The sequence below is a fragment of the Loxodonta africana genome, chromosome 2, assembly GCF_030014295.1.
Source record: "Loxodonta africana isolate mLoxAfr1 chromosome 2, mLoxAfr1.hap2, whole genome shotgun sequence".
NCBI lineage: Eukaryota > Metazoa > Chordata > Mammalia > Proboscidea > Elephantidae > Loxodonta > Loxodonta africana.
In genome coordinates, this window is record NC_087343.1 from 125302863 (window position 1) to 125324791 (window position 21929).

Sequence of the window (21929 nt, forward strand, 5' to 3'; positions counted from 1 at the left end):
CACAACATGGATGAATCTGGAGGGCATTATGCTGAATGAAATTAGTTGCAAAAGGACAAATATCGTATAAGACCACTATTATAAAAACTCAAGAATAGGTTTACGCACAGAAAGAAACAATATTCTATGGTTACCAGGGAGGGGAGGGTTGGAAGGGGATATCACTAACTAGATAGTAAAAACAAGTGTTAACTTTGGTGAAGGAAAGGCAATACACAAAAAAGGGGAAGTCAGCACAATTTGACCAAGGCAAAGGAAGACACTTATAGGAACACAAGAAGAATAAAAGAAGAAAAGAAAGAGGCAAACACAGTAGGTGGAGGGTGTCTTAGGCTGGGTTCCCAAGGGAAGCAAAACCAGTAGTATATAAATATACATAGAGATTTATATCAAGGAAATGGCTCTGGCTGTTATAGAGGCTGGAATGCCACAAATCCATGGATCAGGCTGGAGGCTTCTCCTGGCTCCCGGACTGCAGAGACCAATGAATTCCAAGATCAGCAAGCAAGGTGGCAAGTTAGCTGCTAGCTCAAGTCCCAAGAACTGGAGGTTAGACAAACAGGAGCCAGTTGCAGGATCCAGAGTGAGCAAAAGCCCACAAGCCTTGCCAGAAGGTCCACCTATATTGGATGCAGGCCACACCCCCAAGGAAACTCCCTTCAACTGATTGGCCACTCACAGCAGCTCCTATTATGGAGGCAATCACATTATATGAGATCTTATCATGCAGTTGACTATATCATTATATGACTGCCAAACTACATTATAACTGCCAAACCACATTATAACTGCCAAACCACTGAGAATCATGGCCCAGCCAAGTCAACACACATCCTTAATGATCACAGAGGGCTTATAGGAGTATACCCATATACATATACAGGTTAGGCTGTGGATATTTTACATACGTATTTATATGTATAACATGTATAATCATATATGTATATATAATAGTGTAACCAACAAGGTTAGACTGTTCCCCCTCCACCCATCACACCCCAGGTCTATGGTCAACTACTCCCTGCTAAGGCATCCTGTGTAGCAGCCCAAGGCCACTTCACTGCTCCCCCTCCATTGGGACATGTGCAATAAGCTGCAAAGCTGTCCTTAGGTGAATTTCATGTGTTACAACCTGAAAAACACACCCTTAGCTGCAATGACACAGCACCCCCGCTGCACCCCCCACACATGTTAATTAGTTCCTGGAATTGCCTGCCTACTCTCAGAAGCTTCATAATAATTTCCCTATTCTGAACCTTTTAACTACCCTGAAATCCCCAGCCTCGGGGAGCTTGATTTGAGACTTAGTCTCCAAGCTACTTGCTTGACCCACTTGCAATAAAGTCTGCTTTCTCTTTCTCAAAGGCCTGGTGTCTCTCAGCTGACTCCAGCTGACCAGGGGTTGCACTGGGCAGGATCCACCCTCATGGGGTTACAACAGAGTACAAAGAGGGAACAATCATAGAAGCTTCCTAAACACATCCAAACACCTGAGGGACCAAGTTACTGAGACTGAGGGCTAGGGACCATGGTCTCGGGGGACATCTAGGTCAACTGGCATAACATAGTTCATAAAATAAATGTTCTACATCCTACTTTGACGAGTAGCTTCTGGAGTCTTAAAAGCTTGTGCACAGCCATCTAAGATACATCTATTGGTCCCATCCCGTCCAGAGCAAAGGAGAATGAAGAAAACCAAAGACACAAGGAAAAAATTAACTCAAAGGACTAAAAGAAAAAAAAGCCTCCACAGCCTCCACCAGCCTGAGCCCAGAACTAGATGGTGCCTGGCTACTACCACCAAGAGCTCTGACAGGGATCACAATAGAGGGTCCCAGGCAGAGCGGGAGAAAAATGTAGAATAAGATTCAAATCACAAAAAAGACCAGACTTACTGGTCTGACAGAGACTGGAGGCCCCTGGACACCCCTCTAACACAGAACTGAAGCCACTCCTGAAGTTCATCTTTCAGGCAAAGATTAGACAGGCCTATAAAACAGTAACACATGCTTCTTAGATCAGTCAAGTATAGGAGACCAAATGGGCAACACCTGGCCAAAAGCAAAGACCAAACCAAAAAACCAAATCCACTGCCGTCGAGTCGATTCCGACTCATAGTGACCCTAGAGAACAGAGTAGATCTGCCCCAGAGTTCCCAAGGAGCGCCTGGTGGATTTGAACTGCCGACCTCTTGGTTAGCAGTGGTAGCACTTACCCACTACACCACCAGGGTTTCCAAAGGAAAGACAAGAAGGCAGGAATGGACAGGAAAACTGGATGAATGGAAACGGGGTACCCAGGGTGGAAAAGGGGAGAGTGTGACACATTATGGGGATTGCAACCAAAGTCACGAAACAGTTTGCATATAAATTTTTGACTGAAAAATTAATTTGTTCTGTAAACTTTCCCCTAAAGCACAATTAAAAAAAAAAAAAAAAGGAGTGACTCCTGGATGAGGAAAAGGCTTTTTCCAATTAGCTTCCCTTCAGCACAGACAAAAGAGCCCGCTGCAGAGTCCCAGGTGCCTTGCAGCCCAGTGGCCAAGTATTGGAGCGCCACGCCTCCGAAAGGGTGGGGCCGCCGCCTCATTCTGGGTCTTCCCAGAAGCCGCTGCGCGGCCTCGCAGAAATAAAAACGCGGGAGCGAGGCTGAGTACTGTAGTTGCAGTGCCAGGTCTTCGTTTTCTGATTTTTGCATCCTAGCATCTGTTCGGTTGCTCCGCGGGTCTTGCCCGGCCGTTGATTACCCCCGCCTGTGGTGCCGTTCATTAACACGACGAGAGTGGCTAAGAGGCCCCCAAGGCCTGGGGTAGGGTGGCAATGTGGCCGCTACGGGCCTATACCCGCAAGAAGCGGACTGGCCAGAGGCTCAACCTAACTCCAACTCCGGACCGAAGCGTCCCCGCGAAGGCAGAGGCCCCACCAGGCCCGGGCCGGTGGCTCGTTGCCCACCGTAAGCCCCGCTGGGCTGGCCCATGGGGCGGGACCCGGGGCGGGTGAGCGCAGCGGGCCGGGACCGCCAGGGCTCGGCCCCAAGGACCCCGCGACCCGTGGGCGGGACTCCAGGGCTGTCGCCCTGAAACTTGTCACCTTTTCGCAGGCCTGAAAGGGAAACGCAAAGCGCAGGGTTTGCCGAAGGTCGTGGAGAAGGCGGAGCACAGCGGGTGGGGAGGGAGCAGCTCTGGGCCGCTGAGGTGCGTAGCCTCGAATAACAGCCCCCCTGCCTTCTGGCCTCCTTAGAAAAATTCAATCCTAACTTTCTGCTAATACCCTCTCATTTAAGAATCAACGAAGAAAATTAATGAATACTCTGATTTCGCTTTTTCTCTGAACAAAAACCAAAAAACCCGTTACCGTCGAGTCGAATCTGACTCAGCGACGCTATAGGACAGAGTAGAACTGCCCCATAGGGTTTCCAAAGAGCAGCTGGTGGATTCGAACGGCTGAGGGCTGTTAACCACCAGGGATCCTCTCTGAACATAGACCCAAAAAATTGACAGAAAATTTTATTTAAAAAAAAAAGGGGAACCTTGCCTGTTATCTAAAAAAAGTGAGATAAGGCCTTGGAGAAAGGTTTTGTAGCATCATTTAGGCATTGGTGCAATTTATCCACTCTGTCCTTACTTCTTCCCAAGAATGTCTCCGAAGAGCTTTTAGGTTCTGAGCAGTAATGAACAGGTACATAGATAGCCAAGTCCAGAGGGTACAAACTAATTGTGTTGTTTGTCTGTTAGCACTCAGTTAAGAGTTACAGGAAAGAAAAGCCTGAAAGAAGATAGCAGTAGTGAAGAGAGCCAGGATGAGAAGAGTGCTGCATTGAGTGTATGTATGTTTCTTCTATGGTTCTTGGATACTTGGAGATCTGCGGTGCCTCATGTACCTCGGCATAAAAGAATGAAATGGTCTTTGTCAATAGAAACTCCATAGGTTTTTGGTGTTTTTATAAACATTGATTTTGTATCTTAAGACAGGACCTTGAATTTCTGATTCAGATTGGTTCCTGGCCATGCATTTTCATTTTTTTCTTTTCCTTGACAAGCATTTGAGAAATATGTGTTACTGGATAATTTTCAGTGTGACAGGTAACAAAACGTTTCTTAATAACTCCTTGTGTTTAGTAGCACTTAAACATTTTAAAGCCATTTTCACGTTTGACTTTCCATCAACAAGAAACAGGATTCATTACCATTACAATATAACTTCTGATCTACTGTATTTAATATGGATTCTGTACAGTACTTTAAAGCTGTACTTCAGTAGTTTGGGGAAATTCACATTTTAAAAATTGCTTATGATTCATCTGATATTAGATATTAAGTTTGATAGTCAAGTTACAGGTTATTAGTTTACATATTCCACTGTAACAGGTGTGTGTGTGTGTGTGTTTGTGTCAGGAGGGCAGTTTCAACACAAGGCATTTTGTGTTACCCCTGACTGTAACAGTGTTAAGCATTTCTTGTAGGTGATTCTTCAGACTATGCGAAAAAAAAAATATGAAAAAATTCTAATTTTTGTATATTTCTTTTCATTCCTTTTTTTCTGTGCTTAAAAAATTATACAAATTACTGTCTTTTTGTATATTCAGCCTCTTCCCCTAACATTAGTCTTCAGAAATATGATGGTTAGTGTCTGCATAGTACTTTGTCTTGTAGATAAAAAAAAAAATAGATACACTATAATGTATAACCATTTTCCTGTGGCTGGGGAATTGAGATTGTTTTGAAGGTTTGCTGTTATACATATCAGCGTACATCCGTCTACAGAAGTTTATGTGTGTACCTCAAATTATTACCATAAGGCAAATACTTTGCAGTGGGTCAGGAGGTTGGATCATGTTTAAGATTTTTGATTCATGTTGGCACATTGGTACCATCTTACCTGAAACTTAAAAAAAGAAAATCTTTAATAGATGAAAAGTAGCATGTTGTTTTAATTTCCATACTCTTTTCTCATGTTATTGAACATCTGCATTTCTTTTTTTTTGTGCAACGCCTATTTATTATTCATATTGAAGATAGTTATACTTCGACACACATACGTGACAGGCATTTCCTTATTAGTTTGTTTTCCTTTACTTTCTGGTATTTTAGATTTGTCTGTCTTTTAGTATATTTATTTTGGTTTTATATTTGGAGGAAAAAAAGTCCTTCCTCTATAAGGAATCAGAAAAATATTCACCTTTATCGCCTATTTGTTGGTTTATCGCATAGTAGTTGTAGATTGTTGACCCCCTAGATATGTCCACTGCATTGTATTTTAATATCTCTTCTTTAGATTTAATATTACACATTATCAGATTATATCTGTGATCAGTAAGTTGAAGGAATACACAATTCGTGTGACACTGATATATAAATTTGATATTCTTCATTTTCAAAATAGTCAAATCAATGTGATATAATATCGTAGTATAAAAATATTCAATATCATAATTTGTGCTATATCTTTAATTCTTATTCCACGTAGGAATCAGTCACTGACCTTCAGATTGACAGTAATTCATCAAATAGTGAACCAGTATCAGGTAAGACTATCAGATGTGAACTCTCTCAGCTTCCTGTTCTTCCTTCAAACATAAGCATCCATTTGTACCTCTGCCCTCTCTTCCCATCTTTATGGAAGAGCTGTCCTTCCTCTCGTCTAACATGAATTCTTCTGCCTTTGCTTTGAATCTAATCCTCAGAACCTTCAAGCACATACAAGTAAATGTGCAATTATAAGAGTGATAAGTGTTACAAAAGAGAAATAAATAATGACTTGTGTGTAACTAATTGAATTTAGTTGGAGAGATTAGGGAAGGCTTCCATGAGGGAATGAAAATTGAACTGAAATTTGAAGAAGGGTAAAAATCAGTTTTGCAAAGAGATAAGCAAAAAGAGATCCAGGCAGAGAGAACAGCATGTGCAAAGATCCTAAGTTGAGACTGAGCATTATGTGTTCAGTGAACTGAAACGCAGCCAGTATGGCTAGAGTACAGAGAGTAGGAGGAAATGTAATTATAAGACAGGGTTGGACAGTCAGAGGCCTTGCAAAGCCTTTAGGCTATGTCAGAGACATTGGTCTTTATCCTTAGAACAGCAAGAAGCCTTTTAAATAGGAAATGATATGATCACTGGCTGCAATATGGGAAAAGGAGTGAAAAGGAGTAAGAGTAGATGCAAGTAGACCAGTTAGGAGGCTATTGTTCTAATTAGGGAAGAAATAATGGCAGGATATAACAAGGTGGCGACATTGGAGATGAAAAAGTTGGACAGATCTGATGGCTCTTTTAAGAAGTGAAATTGACAGGATTTGGCGAATGACTAGTGAAGGAAATAAAATGCGTCAAGGATGACTTCTGTTTCTGGCTTGCATAACTAGATACAAGGTGATGCCTTAGCTTGAAGATCTGGTTTAAGGGCAAGATCATAAATTCAGTTTTTAATATGTTATGGGTACCTTTAAGATAACTAAATAGCTATGTCAAATAGGTAGCTGGGTATGGAGGGATGGATATAGAAATTTGTGATCAATTTGCATATGGGTATAATTGAAGTTGTTCTTGAAAATAATAAAGGGTGCTGCCATCAAAAAACACATTCCAAAGCATTCTTAAAAGATGAGATTGGTGAATATATCAAGACCAGATAAAAACTACTGCAGAATTAAGAGTAGCTCTAGAGAAACTCCAAACTCTTGGTCAATAAATGCAAGAAAGTGTAATAGAGGAGACCCTGACAGACTTGTCAAGGTGGTGAATTAAGAACTACCATTTGGAATATTTGGTCCCCTTCTTCTCATTCCCTTCTTATGCTGGCCACATGGATAGCTGCCAGCACTTGCTGCCAGTTTAAAACCCTGCAAAGTGAGCTTCTGTCAGGGGTTGGCTCCTAAAGGTCAATTTTGGGGCTGGAGTGAGAAGCAGAGGAGATCCTGAAGGAACTCCAGACTGCCACAAAGATAGCAGAGTGAGAAAGAAAAAAAAAAAAAAAAAGATAATGCTTATGTTTGTTAACTCCGGGATAGATACAGTATGGGCTCTCTGAAATGGGAATTCTGACAGGAAGCTTCCTAGGTGAACACTGACCCAGACAATTAGCACAGAGTCCCATGTAACCTTTAATACCAGAAGACACAGTGGATATCCCCACCCAGAACACAAGTTCCCAGAATAACTCATCGCTCTTCCAAAATCTCCAGAGGTGGGCTACTGTTACCAGAATTTATACTCATTGCCGTATAAGAGACTCTCAGATAGAAATATGAACAGACAACTAGGAACAATCAATCAAGTCTTCGAAGAAAGCCAGCGCCATGGAGGAGGGGCAACACATATAACAAACAGAATTAACACCTGAGAAAATGGCAAAAAACTTTAAATATCTTTTTGAAAGACAAGAGGCCACTAAATCAGTATAATAATAACCGGCTGCTATAAAAAAATAATCATAGTCCTGGAAACTAAGAATACCATCAAATTAAAAACTCAATAAATAGGCCTAACATTGGAATAAATACAGCGGAAAATCAAGTTAGCTATAGAGGCAGTTTTCATAGAATATGGTGCAAAAGGACACAGGAGGTGTTCAACAGATGCTTTTCCTTCCTTTCCCTATTTTGCCTGGTTAACTTCTTATTCTTCAAGAGTAAGCGCAGGTGCCCTCTCTACTGGGGACCCTTTTTTGACTTCATTCTAGGTGAGTTGTTCTAGCCTGGTAGTTTTGTGGCACTCTCTGCATACTTGTGCTATTGAACTTAAAACAGCAGTGTAATTGTTTCTGTCTCTCTCTTCATCTTGGCTGTAAGGCACTTGAGAGCAAGCACTAGCGTTTTTCTCCCTATCTACTTTTTTCCAATAATAAGCTGATATAAATAGGTTTGAGTAGCCCACAGAATTTTTTTTTAGATTTTTTTTAACGTGCTTTAAGTGAAAATTTACAATTCAAGTCAGATTTTTATACAAAAACTTATATACACATTGTTATGTGACCCTAGTTGTTCTCCCTACCATGTGACAGCACATTCCTTTTCTCCACCCTGTATTTCCCATGTCCATTCAACCAGTTCCTGTCCCCGTCTGCCTTCTCATGTCGCCTCCAGACAGGAGCTGCCCACATAGTCTCACGTGTCTACTTGAGCTAAGAAGCACACTCCTAACCAGTATCATTTTATGTCTTATAGTCCAGTCTAATCTTTGAAGAGGTGGCTTCGGAAGTGGTTTCAGTCCTGGGCTAACAGAGAGTCCAGGGGCCATTACCTCTGGGTCCCTCCAGTTTTAGTCAGACCATTAAATCTGGTCTTTTTACTAGAGTTTGAGATCTGCATCCCACTTTTCTCCTGCTCCCTCAGGAATTCTCTGTTCCTTGTCAGGGCAGCCATTCATGGTAGCCGGTCACCATCTAGTTCTTCTGGTTTCAGGCTGATGGAGTCTCTGGTTTATGTGGCCCTTTCTTTCCCTTGGGCTGATATTTTCCTTGTGTCTTTGGTGTTCTTCATTCTCCTTTGCTCCAGGTGTGTTGAGACCAATTGATGCATCTTAGATGGCCGCTTGTTAGCTTTCAAGACGCCAGACACCACTCACCAAAGTGGAATGTAGAATGTTTTCTTAACACATTTTGTTATGCCAGTTGACCTAGGTGTTCCCTGAAACCATGGTCCCCAGACCCCTGCCCCTGCTACTCTGTCCCTCGAAATGTTTGGTTGTATTCAGGAAACGTCTTAGCTTTTGGTTTAGTCCGGTTATGCTGACTTCCCCTGTATTGTGTATTGTCCTTCCCTTTACCTAAAATAATTCTTGTCTACTATCTAATTAGTGAACACCGCCTCTCCGCCTCTCCCCACCCTTGTAACCATCAAAGAATGTTTTCTTCTGTGTTTAAACCTTTCCTTGAGTTCTTATAATAGTGGTCTCATATAATATTGTCCTTTTGCAACGAATTTCACTCAGCACGATGCCTTCCAGATTCCTCCATGTTATGAGATGTTTCACGGATTCATCATTGTGTTGTATTTCATTGTGTGAATATACCATAATTTGTTTATCCACTCATCCATTGTTGGGCACCTTGGTTGTTTCCATCTTTTTGCTATTGTAAACAGTGCAGCAGTGAACATGGGTGTGCATATATCTATTTATGTGAGGGCTCTTATTTTCTCTAGGAAATACTCCAAGGAGTGGGATTGCTGTGTCATGTGGTAGTTCTATTTCTAGCTTTTTAAGGAATAGCTCACGAAAATTTTATTTAACGTGTAACTTTTAATTCTCCCTTGGACTCTAGTAATTTTATAACATGTTGAAAAATTAATTCAGGACTTCAGATTTAATGTGGAAGATTGAACACACATATTTATATCTCCCTTCTGAAACCCCACTAAAATAACAGTAAAGGCATAAAAAAGGCATGAAGCCATACGGTGGAGTGAAAGAGGAGACTTCACTTGATAGGAGATAATCAACAAAGTCAGATCTAGAAGGTAGATAGATGAATTATAATTAACTTAGACCAAAAAAGAAAAAAAAAAAACAACTGAAAGCTAGGTGCCTAGATCAGGGAGAAACCAAGAAGCAAACTGATTCAGGCTGTAGGTTCAGAAATTACAAGCATAACATATTCCTGAAGGAGTGAGTACAGATAGTGTTGAAAATAGGAAGATTTTTATCCCTTCCCCAAATGTTTGTAGTGAGGCAACTCTCCTCCTTCACACCCTGGCAGTCCAGAGACATTGAACTGGAGGAACTGGACCCAGGGATGCTAGGTACTATAGAGAGCAGTGATATATACTGAAAACTAGGAGGAAAGGATTAAGGGAAGCGATACTTAGTGGTGAAACCACCAGGCCTTATCCCACTCTTCTGCTACCCTGGCAGCCTTAAAAATACACCCCAGGTAATATTGGAGGATACTGATACCTCTCTGGGAAGCCTAAGAGAAGACCTATATTCTGGCAATAATGACCTTGTCCCTGTCTAAATGCCCTTCAGTAAACCCAAATATTTCACATACCCCACTTATGAATCCAGAACTTCCAGTTAGTATTTTCCTGCTTCATTCTCATGAACAAATAAACACAAATACCAGACATTTGAGGAAAACATTTGAAATAAAAGATAGCAAATAAAAAGAAACTTGAAGGATACAGACAATACAGGGAAAAGAAAACTTTAAAAGCCATACTTTTGTTAATATTCTCAGAGTGCTGAAAAGATGTGTCCATGAAAGAAGTGCAGGTTACTATAAGAAGGAATGTTCAGAGAACAAAAATAATTCTTAAAAAGTAAAAATATGAAATTAGAAATAAAAATTCTACAAAAAGATTAGATGATAAAATTAGAGAAATATCTCAGAAAGTTCAATGAACATCAAAGAGATAGAAGATAAAAGATAAAAATAGTGGTAATGGTGGCACAACGCTGTGAATAAACATTAAAATCTGTGAAAGCTGGAACCTGTATAAGGCAGAAACTGATCAAAGAAGGAAAACTCAAATATTTTCCACTAATGAAGCATGATAGAAAAACGGTAAGACTGTGCCCTGTCGAAGGTGGAAAACGTATAAGACCCGGAAAAACAAAGCAGTCCCATCGAGTTCTGGTTCTTACAGGCTTCACCAAACAGGTAGTCCCTGACTTAGGAGTATTCAAGTTACGGTGAACCACACTTAGGGCCATCTGTTTTTGGTTTTGTACATCTTATCGTTAGTAATATGTACTGCATACAGTGTTGCAGTGCATAATTTGCTGATGTCATCGTATCTGTAAATTTGTATGTAATGTTTCCAACAAAGATTGAATTTATAAAGGTACTGATAATAAAAGTCAATAATACTGAAAACAAAAAAAAATGAGGTATTCAACTTACGTCAGAACGGACTTATGATGGGGTCGTCGGAATGGAACCTGGTTATAAATCAGGGACTACCTATACTAAAAATCACTAAATTGTATACTTTACATTGGTGAATTTTATAATATGAATTATATCTCAATGAAGTGAGATCAGGGATGCTAACATCTAAAAAATAGCAGTTTCAGACATTGTAAACAGAAAGGAAATTATTAAACAAATAAAACAAACTTTTCTAAAATTAAAAATAGTCACGAATATGCACATTGAAAGAGCTCACCCTGTACTCTACCAAGCATGATGTCCTCCAAGACTGGTCCCTCCTGATAACATGTTAGCAGTACGTGAGACGAAGTCTTGCCGTCCTCGCTTCTAAGGAGTACTCTGGTTGTATTTCTTCCAAGACAGATTGGTTCGTTTTTCTGGAAGTCTGTGGTATATTCAGTATTCTTCACCAATACCATACTTCAAATGCATCAATTCCTTTTTGTTTTTATTTATTGTGTTTTAAGTAAAAGTTTACAGTTCAAGTCAGTCTCTCATACAAAAGCTTATACACACCTTCCTATGTAACCCTAGCTGTTCTCCCCCTAATGTGATAGCACCCTCCTCCTCTCCACCCTATATTACCCGTGTCCATTCAGCCAGCTTCTGTCCCCCAAATCAATTCTTCTTTGGTCTTCCTTTTTCATTGTCTCGCTTTCGCATGCATGTGAGGTGATTGAAAATACCATGGCTTGGATCAGGTGCACCTTAGTCCTCAAAATAACATCATTGCTTTTTAACACTTTAAAGAGGTTTATATGCAGCAGATTTGCCCGGTGCAATACATCATTTGATTTCTTGACCGCTGCTTCCATGGGTGTTGATTGTGGATCCAGGTAAAATGAAATCCTTGACCACTTCAGTCTTTTCTCCATTTATCATAATGTTGCTTATTGGTCCAGTTGTGAGGATTTTTGTTTTCTTTGTGTTGAGATGTAATCCATACTGAAGGCTGTGGTGTTTAATCTTTATCAATAAGTGCTTCATGTCCTCTTCACTTTCAGCAAGCAAGATTGTGTCATCTTCATATTGCGGTTTGTTAGCGAGTCTTCCTCCAATCCCGATGCTGCGTTCTTCTTCATATAGTCCAGCTTCTCAGATTATTTGCTCAACATACAGATTAAATAAGTATGGTGAAAGAATACAACCCTAATGCCCACATTTCCTGATTTTAAACCAGACCTAAATATAAGGTCATTAAGATCATTTCAAACATAGAATTAATATATGAGCCATCAGTTTCCCTCCTAGGTATATAACCAAAAGAATTCAAAGGAGAGACTCAAACAGATACTTGAATACCAGTGTTCATTGCAGCATTATTCACAATAGCAAAAAAGTGGAAACAGCTCAAGTGTTCATCGGCAGATGAATAGATTAACAAAATACAGTACAATACACAATGAAATATTAAGGCATAAAGAGAAATGAAGTTCTGATACATGCTTCCCACATGGATGAAACTTGAAAAGATTATGCTGAGTGAAATAAGACACAAAAGGACAAATATTGTGCAATCCCACTTATATGAGGTGTTTACAAGAGGCAAGTGCATAGAGACAAAAGTTTACTGGTGGTTATCAAAAGTGGGTAAACCGAAAAAACCTGTTGCCGTCAAGTGGATTCTGACTCAGTGACCCTATAGGGTGCAGTAGTACTGCCCCACAGGGTTTCCAAGGAGTGGCTGGTGGATTCAAACTGCCGACCTTTTAGTAAACATATGTCTTAACCATTGTGCCACCAGGGCTCTAAAACCTGTTGCTGCCGAGTTGATTCCAACTCATAGTGACCCTATAGGACAGAGTAGAACTGTCCCGTAGGTTTTCCAAGGAGTGACTGGTAGATTCGAACTGCTGACCTTTTGATTAGTAGCGAAACGCTTTAGGGGGAAATAGCGAGTTATTGCTTAAAGGGTACTGAGTTTCTGTTGAAAAAGGTGGAAATGGATAGTGGTGATGGTTGCAAACATGGTGAGCATAATTAATGTCGCTGAATTGTACACATAAAAATGGTTAAAATGGCAAATGTTTTGTTATATGTCTCTTAGCACAATAAAAAAATTGAAAGGTTAAAATGGCAAATTTTATTATATATATATTTTTTAATAATTTTTATTGAGCTTTAAGTGAACGTTTACGAATCAAGTCAGTCTGTCACATATAAGCTTATATACACCTTACTCTATACTCCCACTTACTCTCCCCCTAATGAGTCAGCCCTTCCAGTCTCTCCTTTCGTGACAATTTTGTCAATTTCTAACCCTCTCTACCCTCCTATCTCCCCTCCAGACAAGAGATGCCAACACAGTCTCAAGTGTCCACCTGATACAAGTAGCTCACTCTTCATCAGCATCTCTCTCTAACCCATTGTCCAATCCCTTCCATGTCTGATGCATTGTCTTTGGGAATGTTTCCTGTCCTGGGCCAACAGAAGGTTTGGGGACCATGACCGCCAGGATTCCTCTAGTCTCAGTCAGACCATTAAGTCTGGTCTTTTTATGAGAATTTGGGGTCTGCATCCCACTGTTCTCCTGCTCCCTCAGGGCTTCTCTGTTGTGCTCCCTGTCAGGGCAGTCATCGGTTGTGGCCGGGCACCATCTAGTTCTTCTGGTCTCAGGATGATGTAAGTCTCTGGTTCATGTGGCCCTTTCTGTCTCTTGGGCTCACAGTTATCATGTGACCTTGGTGTTCTTCATTCTCCTTTGATCCAGGTGGGTTGAGACCAATTGATGCATCTTCGATGGCCGCTTGTTAGCATTTAAGACCCCAGAGGCCACATTTCAAAGTGGGATGCAGAATGTTTTCATGATAGAATTATTTTGCCAATTGACTTAGAAGTCCCCTTAAGCCATAGTCCCCAAACCCCCGCCCTTGCTCCGCTGACCTTTGAAGCATTCAGTTTATCCTGGAAACTTCTTTGCTTTTGGTCCAGTCCAGTTGAGCTGACCTTCCATGTATTGAGTATTGTCCTTCCCTTCACCTAAAGTAGTTCTTATCTACTAACTAATCAGTAAATAACCCTCTCCCACCCTCCCTCCCTCCCCGCCTCGTAACTACAAAAGTATCTGTTCTTCTCAGTTTATACTATTTCTCAAGATCTTATAATAGTGTATTTTACCACAATAAAATAAAATTTAAGAAGGTAGGAGATAGGAAAGGGAAGCAAGTAAGGAGGTACGGAGGGGAGAAAGGAGTAAGAGAAACGGATGGAAAGAAAGAAGAAGGAAGGAAGATAGTAGATAGCCTAGTTTTTTTTTTTTTTAATCTCGAGAGGAAATTTACAGTTTTCAAGAAGTTGGGATGAAATAGTGATAGATACTTAGAAAACTATTTTTAAAACTAGGTTATTAATAACTTGATGGAAAAAGAAAAACTTATACCAAAAAGGTGATGGGTATAGTATAGTACATGGCTCAGCTGTGAATCTGTTTAAACAGTCATAATAATAGAAATGTTGACTACACTGAATTTAGAAATATAAAGGCAAATATCAAAATAAACGGGGGCGGAAGCTGGCTGGATGGACACGGAAACACAGGGTGGAGAGAAGGAATGTGGTGTCTTATTAGGGGGAGAGCAACTAGGAGTATATAATAGCAAGGTGTATATAAGGTTTTGTATGAGAGACTGACTTGATTTGTAAACTTTCACTTAAAGCACAATAAGTAAATAAATAGTTAATTGAGTTGAAAGTAGTTGCCTCTGGAGAGCAGAAAACTGTGGTGAAAAGGTATGGGATAGGTTTTTGTTTTAAGCCTTGTAGAACTATTTGACTTTTTAAAAAGGTATAGTAAGATTTGATAAAAATGTGATTTCAAAATGCATTTACATTTCTAACTTGTGATACCAGGAACAACCTTCCCCAGCTACAGCTACAACCATGCCTTTTTTTTTTTTTCCTTTATCCAATAACCCAGATGGTGGGAACAGGGCTTTCTATTTCTGAGCCTGGGTCAAGTTCTGGGGTTTGGTGGAAGGAATAGTTTTACTGTGAGTGGTGTAGATGGGATTTTGACAGATCCAAGGAGCGCCTGGTGGATTCAAACTGCCAACCTTTTGGTTAGGAGCCGTAGCTCTTACCCACTACGCCACCAGGGTGAGAGGATGAAGACTATAAAAATAGCTTGGTGAAGGCAAAGGGGACTGAACTCTACTTCACAAAGGGGAAGGATCATTAACAGCATCAACAGCCCAAAGCTGATTGCTGTGAGGCAGAGGTCAGACATGCTTCTGCCCTCTTAACGTTTTCAACAATTCCTATACCAGTCATCCCTCCCACAGCATTCTACTCCTCTGCTGGGCTCTATAATTTGTTGCAGTGGTCTCACAGAACCCAAAGACTACTCATGATTATGGGGTTTATTATGGAAGTAACAGGTTACGATTCAGGATTAGAAACAACTCAGGATACACCAGGACAGCCTCTTTTCAGCTGTGCCCCCAGGCAAGCCTCTCTCTGGCCCTCAGCCCCTCAGAGGGCCTCTGCCCTGCATGGGCAAGTTTACAAAGCTCTTTAGCTCCTCCAATAAGTGCCTGGAGGCACCCCACTCCACCAGCAAATTTCCTGCTCAGAAGCTCAGCTTTTTCACTCAGTGGGCCAGGAAGCTCACCACACTATCTCCTGCCAGTCTTCTGATTCTGCTGCCTCTGCTTCTGCTGTTTCTCTGCCGCTGCTGCTTCTGCTGTTTCTCTGCCGCTGCTTCTCGTCTCCGTCTCCAGTGTTACAGCTCTCTCTCTCTGCGTCTAGGAGGTTCTCGGGGCAGGAATCCTGCGTCCAAAGAATGCATGCTACTCCCAACTCTTTGCTATAAGTTGGAATCAACACAGCAGTGGGTTTTTGTGTGTGTGTGTGTGTGTGTGTGTGTGTGTGCGTGTGTGTGTGTGCGTGTCTCTCTCTCTCTCTCTCTCTCTCTATAGACACACACACATACATATATTCATTTCAGCCCTTTATCAAATGTGTGGTTTTCAAATCTTTTCTCCCATCTGTGGCATGTCTTTTCATTCTCTTAATAGTCACTTTTAAGGAGAAGTTTATAATTTTGATGAAGTCAAATTTATCATTATTATTGTTTAAGAATCATACTTTTAGTGTTATATCAAAGAAATCTTTGCTTAATCCAGTGTCACATAGATTTTCTCCAGTATTTTCTTCTAAAAGCTTTATAGTTTTAGGCTTTCCATTTAGGTCTGTGATTTATTTAGAGTTAATTTTTGTGTATGATGCAAGGTAGGTATGAGTGAAAGTGCAAATTCTTTTTTTTTTTTTTTGGCATACGAATACCCGGTTGTCTGTTCCAGCATAAGTTTTTGAAAAGACCATCCTTTCTCCACTGAATTACCTCTGCATCTTTGTCAAAAAGCAGTTGCTCATGTATTTGTGGTTCTATTTCTGGGCTCTCAGTTCTTTTGATCTATTTGTCTATCATTAGGCTCATTGTTTTTTACATGGAATATCTAGAATCACCCTTTCCTCTTCTCAGCTAGTTAGCTTACAACTAATGTGTTACTTGTATGTAAAACTTGTATTTCTGAGTCAAGAATCAAAACTGAGCCAAAGCGGAGAAGGAGTAAGTTATAAAACTAAAACTTTAAAAAACAAGGGGGAGTGTTCTAATTATATTACCTTGGATGAGGTGTGGTAAGGCCAAGACAGATCGAGAGAGAGAGAGGCAGTAGGAGTTTTAAAGGTTTCATTATACTCACAGTTCCCTGGGAAGAACACAGCTTACTACGTGGCAGAGCCACTCGGGATTCAGCACAGGTTCATGGTAACAACGAACTGAAATGTAGGAGATGGCTTATATTTGGCGAGCAGGATGGAGTTAGCTAGTTTTTGAAGGCTTCTTGGGGATTGGGTATTTTTAATAATTCCACAGACTAGGGGTGAGCATAGGGGCTGTTTGGTACCTGTCCTAGGTGTTTGGTACCTGTCCCCGAGGCAATTAGGGCAGGTGCCTCGTGGCCCAGGAGTGTGAAAGCCTGATAAGAGTGGTTGGAGAGTGGGCTTAGTCAGCTCTTCAAGAAGGGGAATTATTGATTGGCTTCCAGTGAGGGCCTCAAAACTGGGCCAACACATCACTTCAAGGAAAACATTATTTGCAAGGATTATTATGTATTTTATCAACATCAGAAACAATTATTTTCTACAATTAAAATGGTTTACAGTAGTATGTTCTTACAGTTGTATGTGGAAACAGTTTTACATATTTAGTATATAACAGCTCTGTACATTTCTACAAATTTGAATTCTTAGGAATTTGAGTCTATTTTCTACTGAAACATCTTACCCTTTTTGTCTCTTTGTCAATTCTGCAGGACTAAGTTTGCAGCATGATATTTCCAGTTCACTTCTGAACTGTTCAAACACAGACTCTTACACAGAATACAACAGTTTTGAAGAGAGTTCAAGTAGCTTCCCGTCACCTGAACTGTTCAGAGGGTCAGGTTATTTAGGTAAGAAAATAATATCAACCTTAAATTGCTTCACTATAGACATTATTTCTTTGTCCACAAATTCTTCAGTGAACAAATGTTCATTTTGAGAAGACATACTTCTCTTCTTTACCCCCTCTCCTGCCTCATGCATGAAACTCACTGTTTCATGCTCAATCACACAGGACTTTAGAACAAAAGTCTCCAGATCAGGGAAGGAGGAAGAAATGTTATTAGCATTTACATGTAATACAAATCCAGTTTTAAAAGAATTTTGCACGTGATGAAAACATACTTGTTTTCTTGAACTATGGGCTATATTTTCTGTACTTCTCTATTTTCAGCAAATAACTTAAATATTAACTAGGCCATTTCCCTGCTTGAATTATCTTTACAAATTAACTGTTTTTTACGTATATGTAAATAAGAGCTTTCAGCTAATGATGGCAGATTGAACACATTCCTTCTTTCACTACTTTATGCAGTGGCAGAAAATAGATTTTATTTTTATAAGGACGTAAACACAAAAGGACAAAGAGAATAGAAAACAAGAAAGCATGCAGTTTGCAAAGCTAGTGCTATGGATCGAATTGTGTCCCCCCAAAAATGTGTGGCAACTTGGCTAGGCCATGATTCCCAGTATTGTGTGGTTGTCCACCATTTTATGATTTGATCTGATTATCCTATGTATTATAAATCCTAACCTCTATGATGTTAATAAGGCAGTATTAGAGGCAGTTATGTTAATGAGGCAGGACTCAACCTACAGGATTAGGTTGTATTTTGAGTGAACCCCTTTTGAAATATAAAAGAAAGAAGTGAGCAGAGAGGAGAAAGACCACCTACCACCAAGAAAGGAGAGCTTGGAGCAGAGTGCTTCCTCTGGACCCAGGATCACTGCACTGAGAAAATCCTAGACCCAGGGGAAGATTGATGACAAGGACCTTCCCCCAGAGCCTACAAAACTGGTACGCTGAATTTGGACTTCTAGCCTCCTAGAGTGTGAGAGAATAAACTTCTGTTTGTTAAAGCCATCCACTTGTATTTCTGTTATAGCAGTACTAGGTAACTAAGACAGCTAGAGGGCAGCAGACCTAAAAAAGCTGAGTCTTAAATCAACAATGAGACTGCCTCAGAAACAAACCAGTTTGCACTAATATTCAAGAAAAACTCGCAATTGACTGCACCAACTACCTGTAAAAAGATTTGCCTGGAACATGAAAGATACAGTATCTGCTCCTTCCCTTCTTATCTTTGGAATGTGTTGAAACAGAGGGACTCTGGACTGGAGGACACTAGACACTTAATACGAGGGATATTAAAGTATTTTGAAATGTTGGTCCCAATTATTCATTCCCCTATAGTAGTTTTTTATAGTAGTAGTATGTATCCACAGCCTTGCTGTGGCCTCATAGTGAGTAGAGTGTACTTTCTGACTCTTTGGGTTTGGGGTTTGCCATATGACAAGCTTTGGCAATAGGATATTAGTGAATGAAACATACAAAAAGCTTTGAAAAGTACTTAAATGGTTGGGCTTGTTCTCTTGCACTTTTGCCATTACCATAAGAAGAATATACTGTCATATGCCTCTCCTGAGAGAATCCTAGAGAGAGACCTGCAGAGCAGAGCAGAGCCTGCAACCTGCAGACTGCAGAGAGTTGCCCCAACTTCTCTGCAGGTCTGTAACCTGAAGCAGAGCTGCCCAAGGCAACCAATAAACATGGAAATAAGAAAGAAATGCTTGTCATTTTATGCCACTAAGGTTTTGAGGTTATTTATTAGTCAGCAAAAACTTACTGCCCACGGATACTGTACTGAAAACAGAGGAGGTAGAATTAAATGAAAGTTTACATTCCATTCCTGTGTTCAGCTTCCAGAATACTGGCAACTAGACTTGAACCTTCCAAGCAGGAGAATGGTAGATTCTTTTCTGAGGAATCTGAGCAGCCCAAAAGAAAATCCTAACAGTACTGACTTCAGGAGCCCTTCAATGAAACTGCCAGTCAGAACACTCTACAGCGAAGTCAACTATATTGCAAGCCCCATTGAGGCTACCGTGATTCCATTTAACCTTTTAGGGCCCCACTTAAATATGAGGGAAGAGATAAGTATCATCAGACTTCTGAGGAAAACCTCTAACCTAAAAAAACAGAGATAGAAGGAAACAAGAAAAGGAACCAAGCAGAAATAGAAACAACATACAGAGAGGTAGATATTGTTTAAAAAAAGAAAGTCACTGAGATAAGAAAAAATACATTGGATCCATTAATAGGAATGTTGTTGCTATTGATTTGGCTCTGACTCATGGTGACCTTATGCATAACAGAGCAAAACGTTGCCTGGTTCTGCGCCATCTTCGTGACTGTTGGTATATTTGAGTCCATTATTGTGGCTATTGTATCAGTCCACATCGTTGAGGGTTTGCCTTGTTTTTGCTTACCCTCTGCTTTACCACAGGAGTCCCTAGGTGGCAGAAATGGTTAAGCGCTTGACAACTAACTGAAAGTTGGTGATTCGAACTCACCCAGAGGCACCTTGGAAGACAGGCCTGGAAATCTGCTTCCAAAGGTCACAGCCCTTGAAGACCTTATGGAGCCTTTCTACTCTGCACACATGGGGTCACCATGAGTAGTAATAGACGTGACAGCAACTAACAACAATTACTTTACCAAACCCGATGGTCTTTTTTTTTTTTTTTCTCAGACTGAAACAAAGGTCAAGAGGATTAGCTGAGATGATGGATATGGCTGTGATTGTGTGTGTGTGTGCTTTAGGTGAAAATTTACAGAGCAAATTAGTTTCACATTCAATAGTTTATGCACAAATTGTTCCATGACATAGGTTGTACTCCCCACAATGGGTCAGCATTCTCCCCATTACCACCCTGAGTTCCCCATTTCCATTCTCCAGGCTTTCCTGCCCCTTCCTGCCTTCTCATCTTTGCTCTTGGGCATATGTTGTCCTTTTGGTCTCATGTAGATGATTGTTCTAAGGAGCACTTTCCTCATGTGTGTTATTGTTTATTTATAAGGCTGTCTGCTATTTGGCTGAAAGATGATCTCTGGGAATGGCTTTAGTTCCAAGGTGGAAAGGCATTCAAGAGCTATAGTCTCAGGGGGTTAGTCTTTTTTAGTCTTTATAGTCTCCAGTTTTTTTCATACCAGTAAATGTGGTCTTTTTTTATGCATCTGAGTTTTGTTCAACATTTTTTACCTACTGTAACCAGGACCTTCTGTTGTGATCCTGGTCTGGGCAGTCTGTAGTGGTAGCTGGGCACCATCTAGTTCTTCTGGTCCTAGGCAGGTACAGGCTGTGGTTCCTGTGATCCATTAGTCCATTGGACTACCTGATGTCTGTTTCTAGCAATTGGTCTTTCCTGATGATGTGCCTAAAGTGAGTGAGTTAAAGCCTTGCCATTCTTGCTTCTAAGGAACATTCTGGTTGTATTTCTCCTAAGACTGATTTGTTCGTTCTTTTGGCAGTAGAAGAATTAGAAGATAATATTGAAGAGATTTCCCAGAAAAAAAAGAATCAAAAGAAATAAAAGTCTTAAAGACAGAAAAAATTGAAATTTGGAGAAAAAAAGATAAACTAGAGGAGCAGTATAGGAAATCCAATTTTAAATAACATGAGTTCCAGGAAGAAATAATGAAGTACACAGAAGGGAGAAAATTATCAAAAAAATAATTTAAGAATATTTTCTAGAGCTAAAGAATATGAGTTTCTAGATTAAAAGTGCCATAGTGTGCTCAGCATAATAGATGAAAAAAACCCCATTGTACAGTATTATGAAACTTCAGAACACTGGACTGGAATAAACAGAATGGATTTATATGATTCAGTAGAGTTTGGGAATAAATAGGCAAAAAACAAACAAACAAACAAACACAAAAAGACATTGACGTCAGGAAAAATAAGAGGTGACTGTGATATACCACAAGAGTGAATAGCACTTTTATAGCATTTTATCATTATAATGTCTACAATGAATAGACATCTAACTAAAAATATATCAGTACGGGAACTATAGGAGGAGTGGGAAAAGTGGGGACAGGGAGATGTAAGAATAGCCTCATTGTTCCAGAGTGTGAGGTCAACAGAAAGCTTAAAACTGACGTCAGAAAATAACAATAGAAGTATGCTCTTCAGTGATACATTATTTAACGGGACATGGAAATAACTTACACGTAAAATCTAAGAACCGGCTCCTGTGTATGCTGCTTGTCCCTTAGAGCAATAATCTTTTTAGGGCAAAAATCTAGTAAGGCAGGAAGGATTACAGAACCTAAATAGACTAAAGACAGTACTATCCCCATTTTTTTTATCCCCATTTACTATCCTGTTGCCATGGAGGTTTGCCTTTTTTTTCTGTCTCACCCCAACCCTTCCTTAGTTACTTTATTTAGGGCCCTAAGAGTGGAGAAAAAGGTAACCTGTCACTTACATGCTGTTGCTCAAAGTTTTATGCCATTTCCACCTGCTTTTTTTTAGACTGGGAGTGTCCCAAGTTGAAAGAACATATGCGATGCAGGAATTCCACTCTTCTGGACAGCAGTAAAGCAGTAGCAATGGAGAAGGCACCACCGTTTTCAGACCTCTCTGCCATTTTAGGTAAGTTTTCACAATCT

At 40.3% G+C, this 21929-nt stretch overlaps 1 protein-coding gene across 1 annotated transcript in view; it reads left to right on the forward strand.

The window, feature by feature from the left end:
* The first annotated feature begins 2431 nt into the window (after positions 1-2431).
* The window catches only part of MEIKIN (meiotic kinetochore factor), a 128619-nt gene continuing 109121 nt past the window's right edge, over positions 2432-21929 (forward strand). The window contains exons 1-6 of the mRNA XM_064275371.1: positions 2432-2952; positions 3100-3193; positions 3734-3821; positions 5466-5523; positions 17185-17322; positions 21793-21912. Of these exons, the coding sequence (XP_064131441.1) occupies positions 2820-2952; positions 3100-3193; positions 3734-3821; positions 5466-5523; positions 17185-17322; positions 21793-21912 (631 nt within the window). The 5' untranslated portion in view covers positions 2432-2819. The remainder of the gene's footprint in view (positions 2953-3099; positions 3194-3733; positions 3822-5465; positions 5524-17184; positions 17323-21792; positions 21913-21929) is intronic.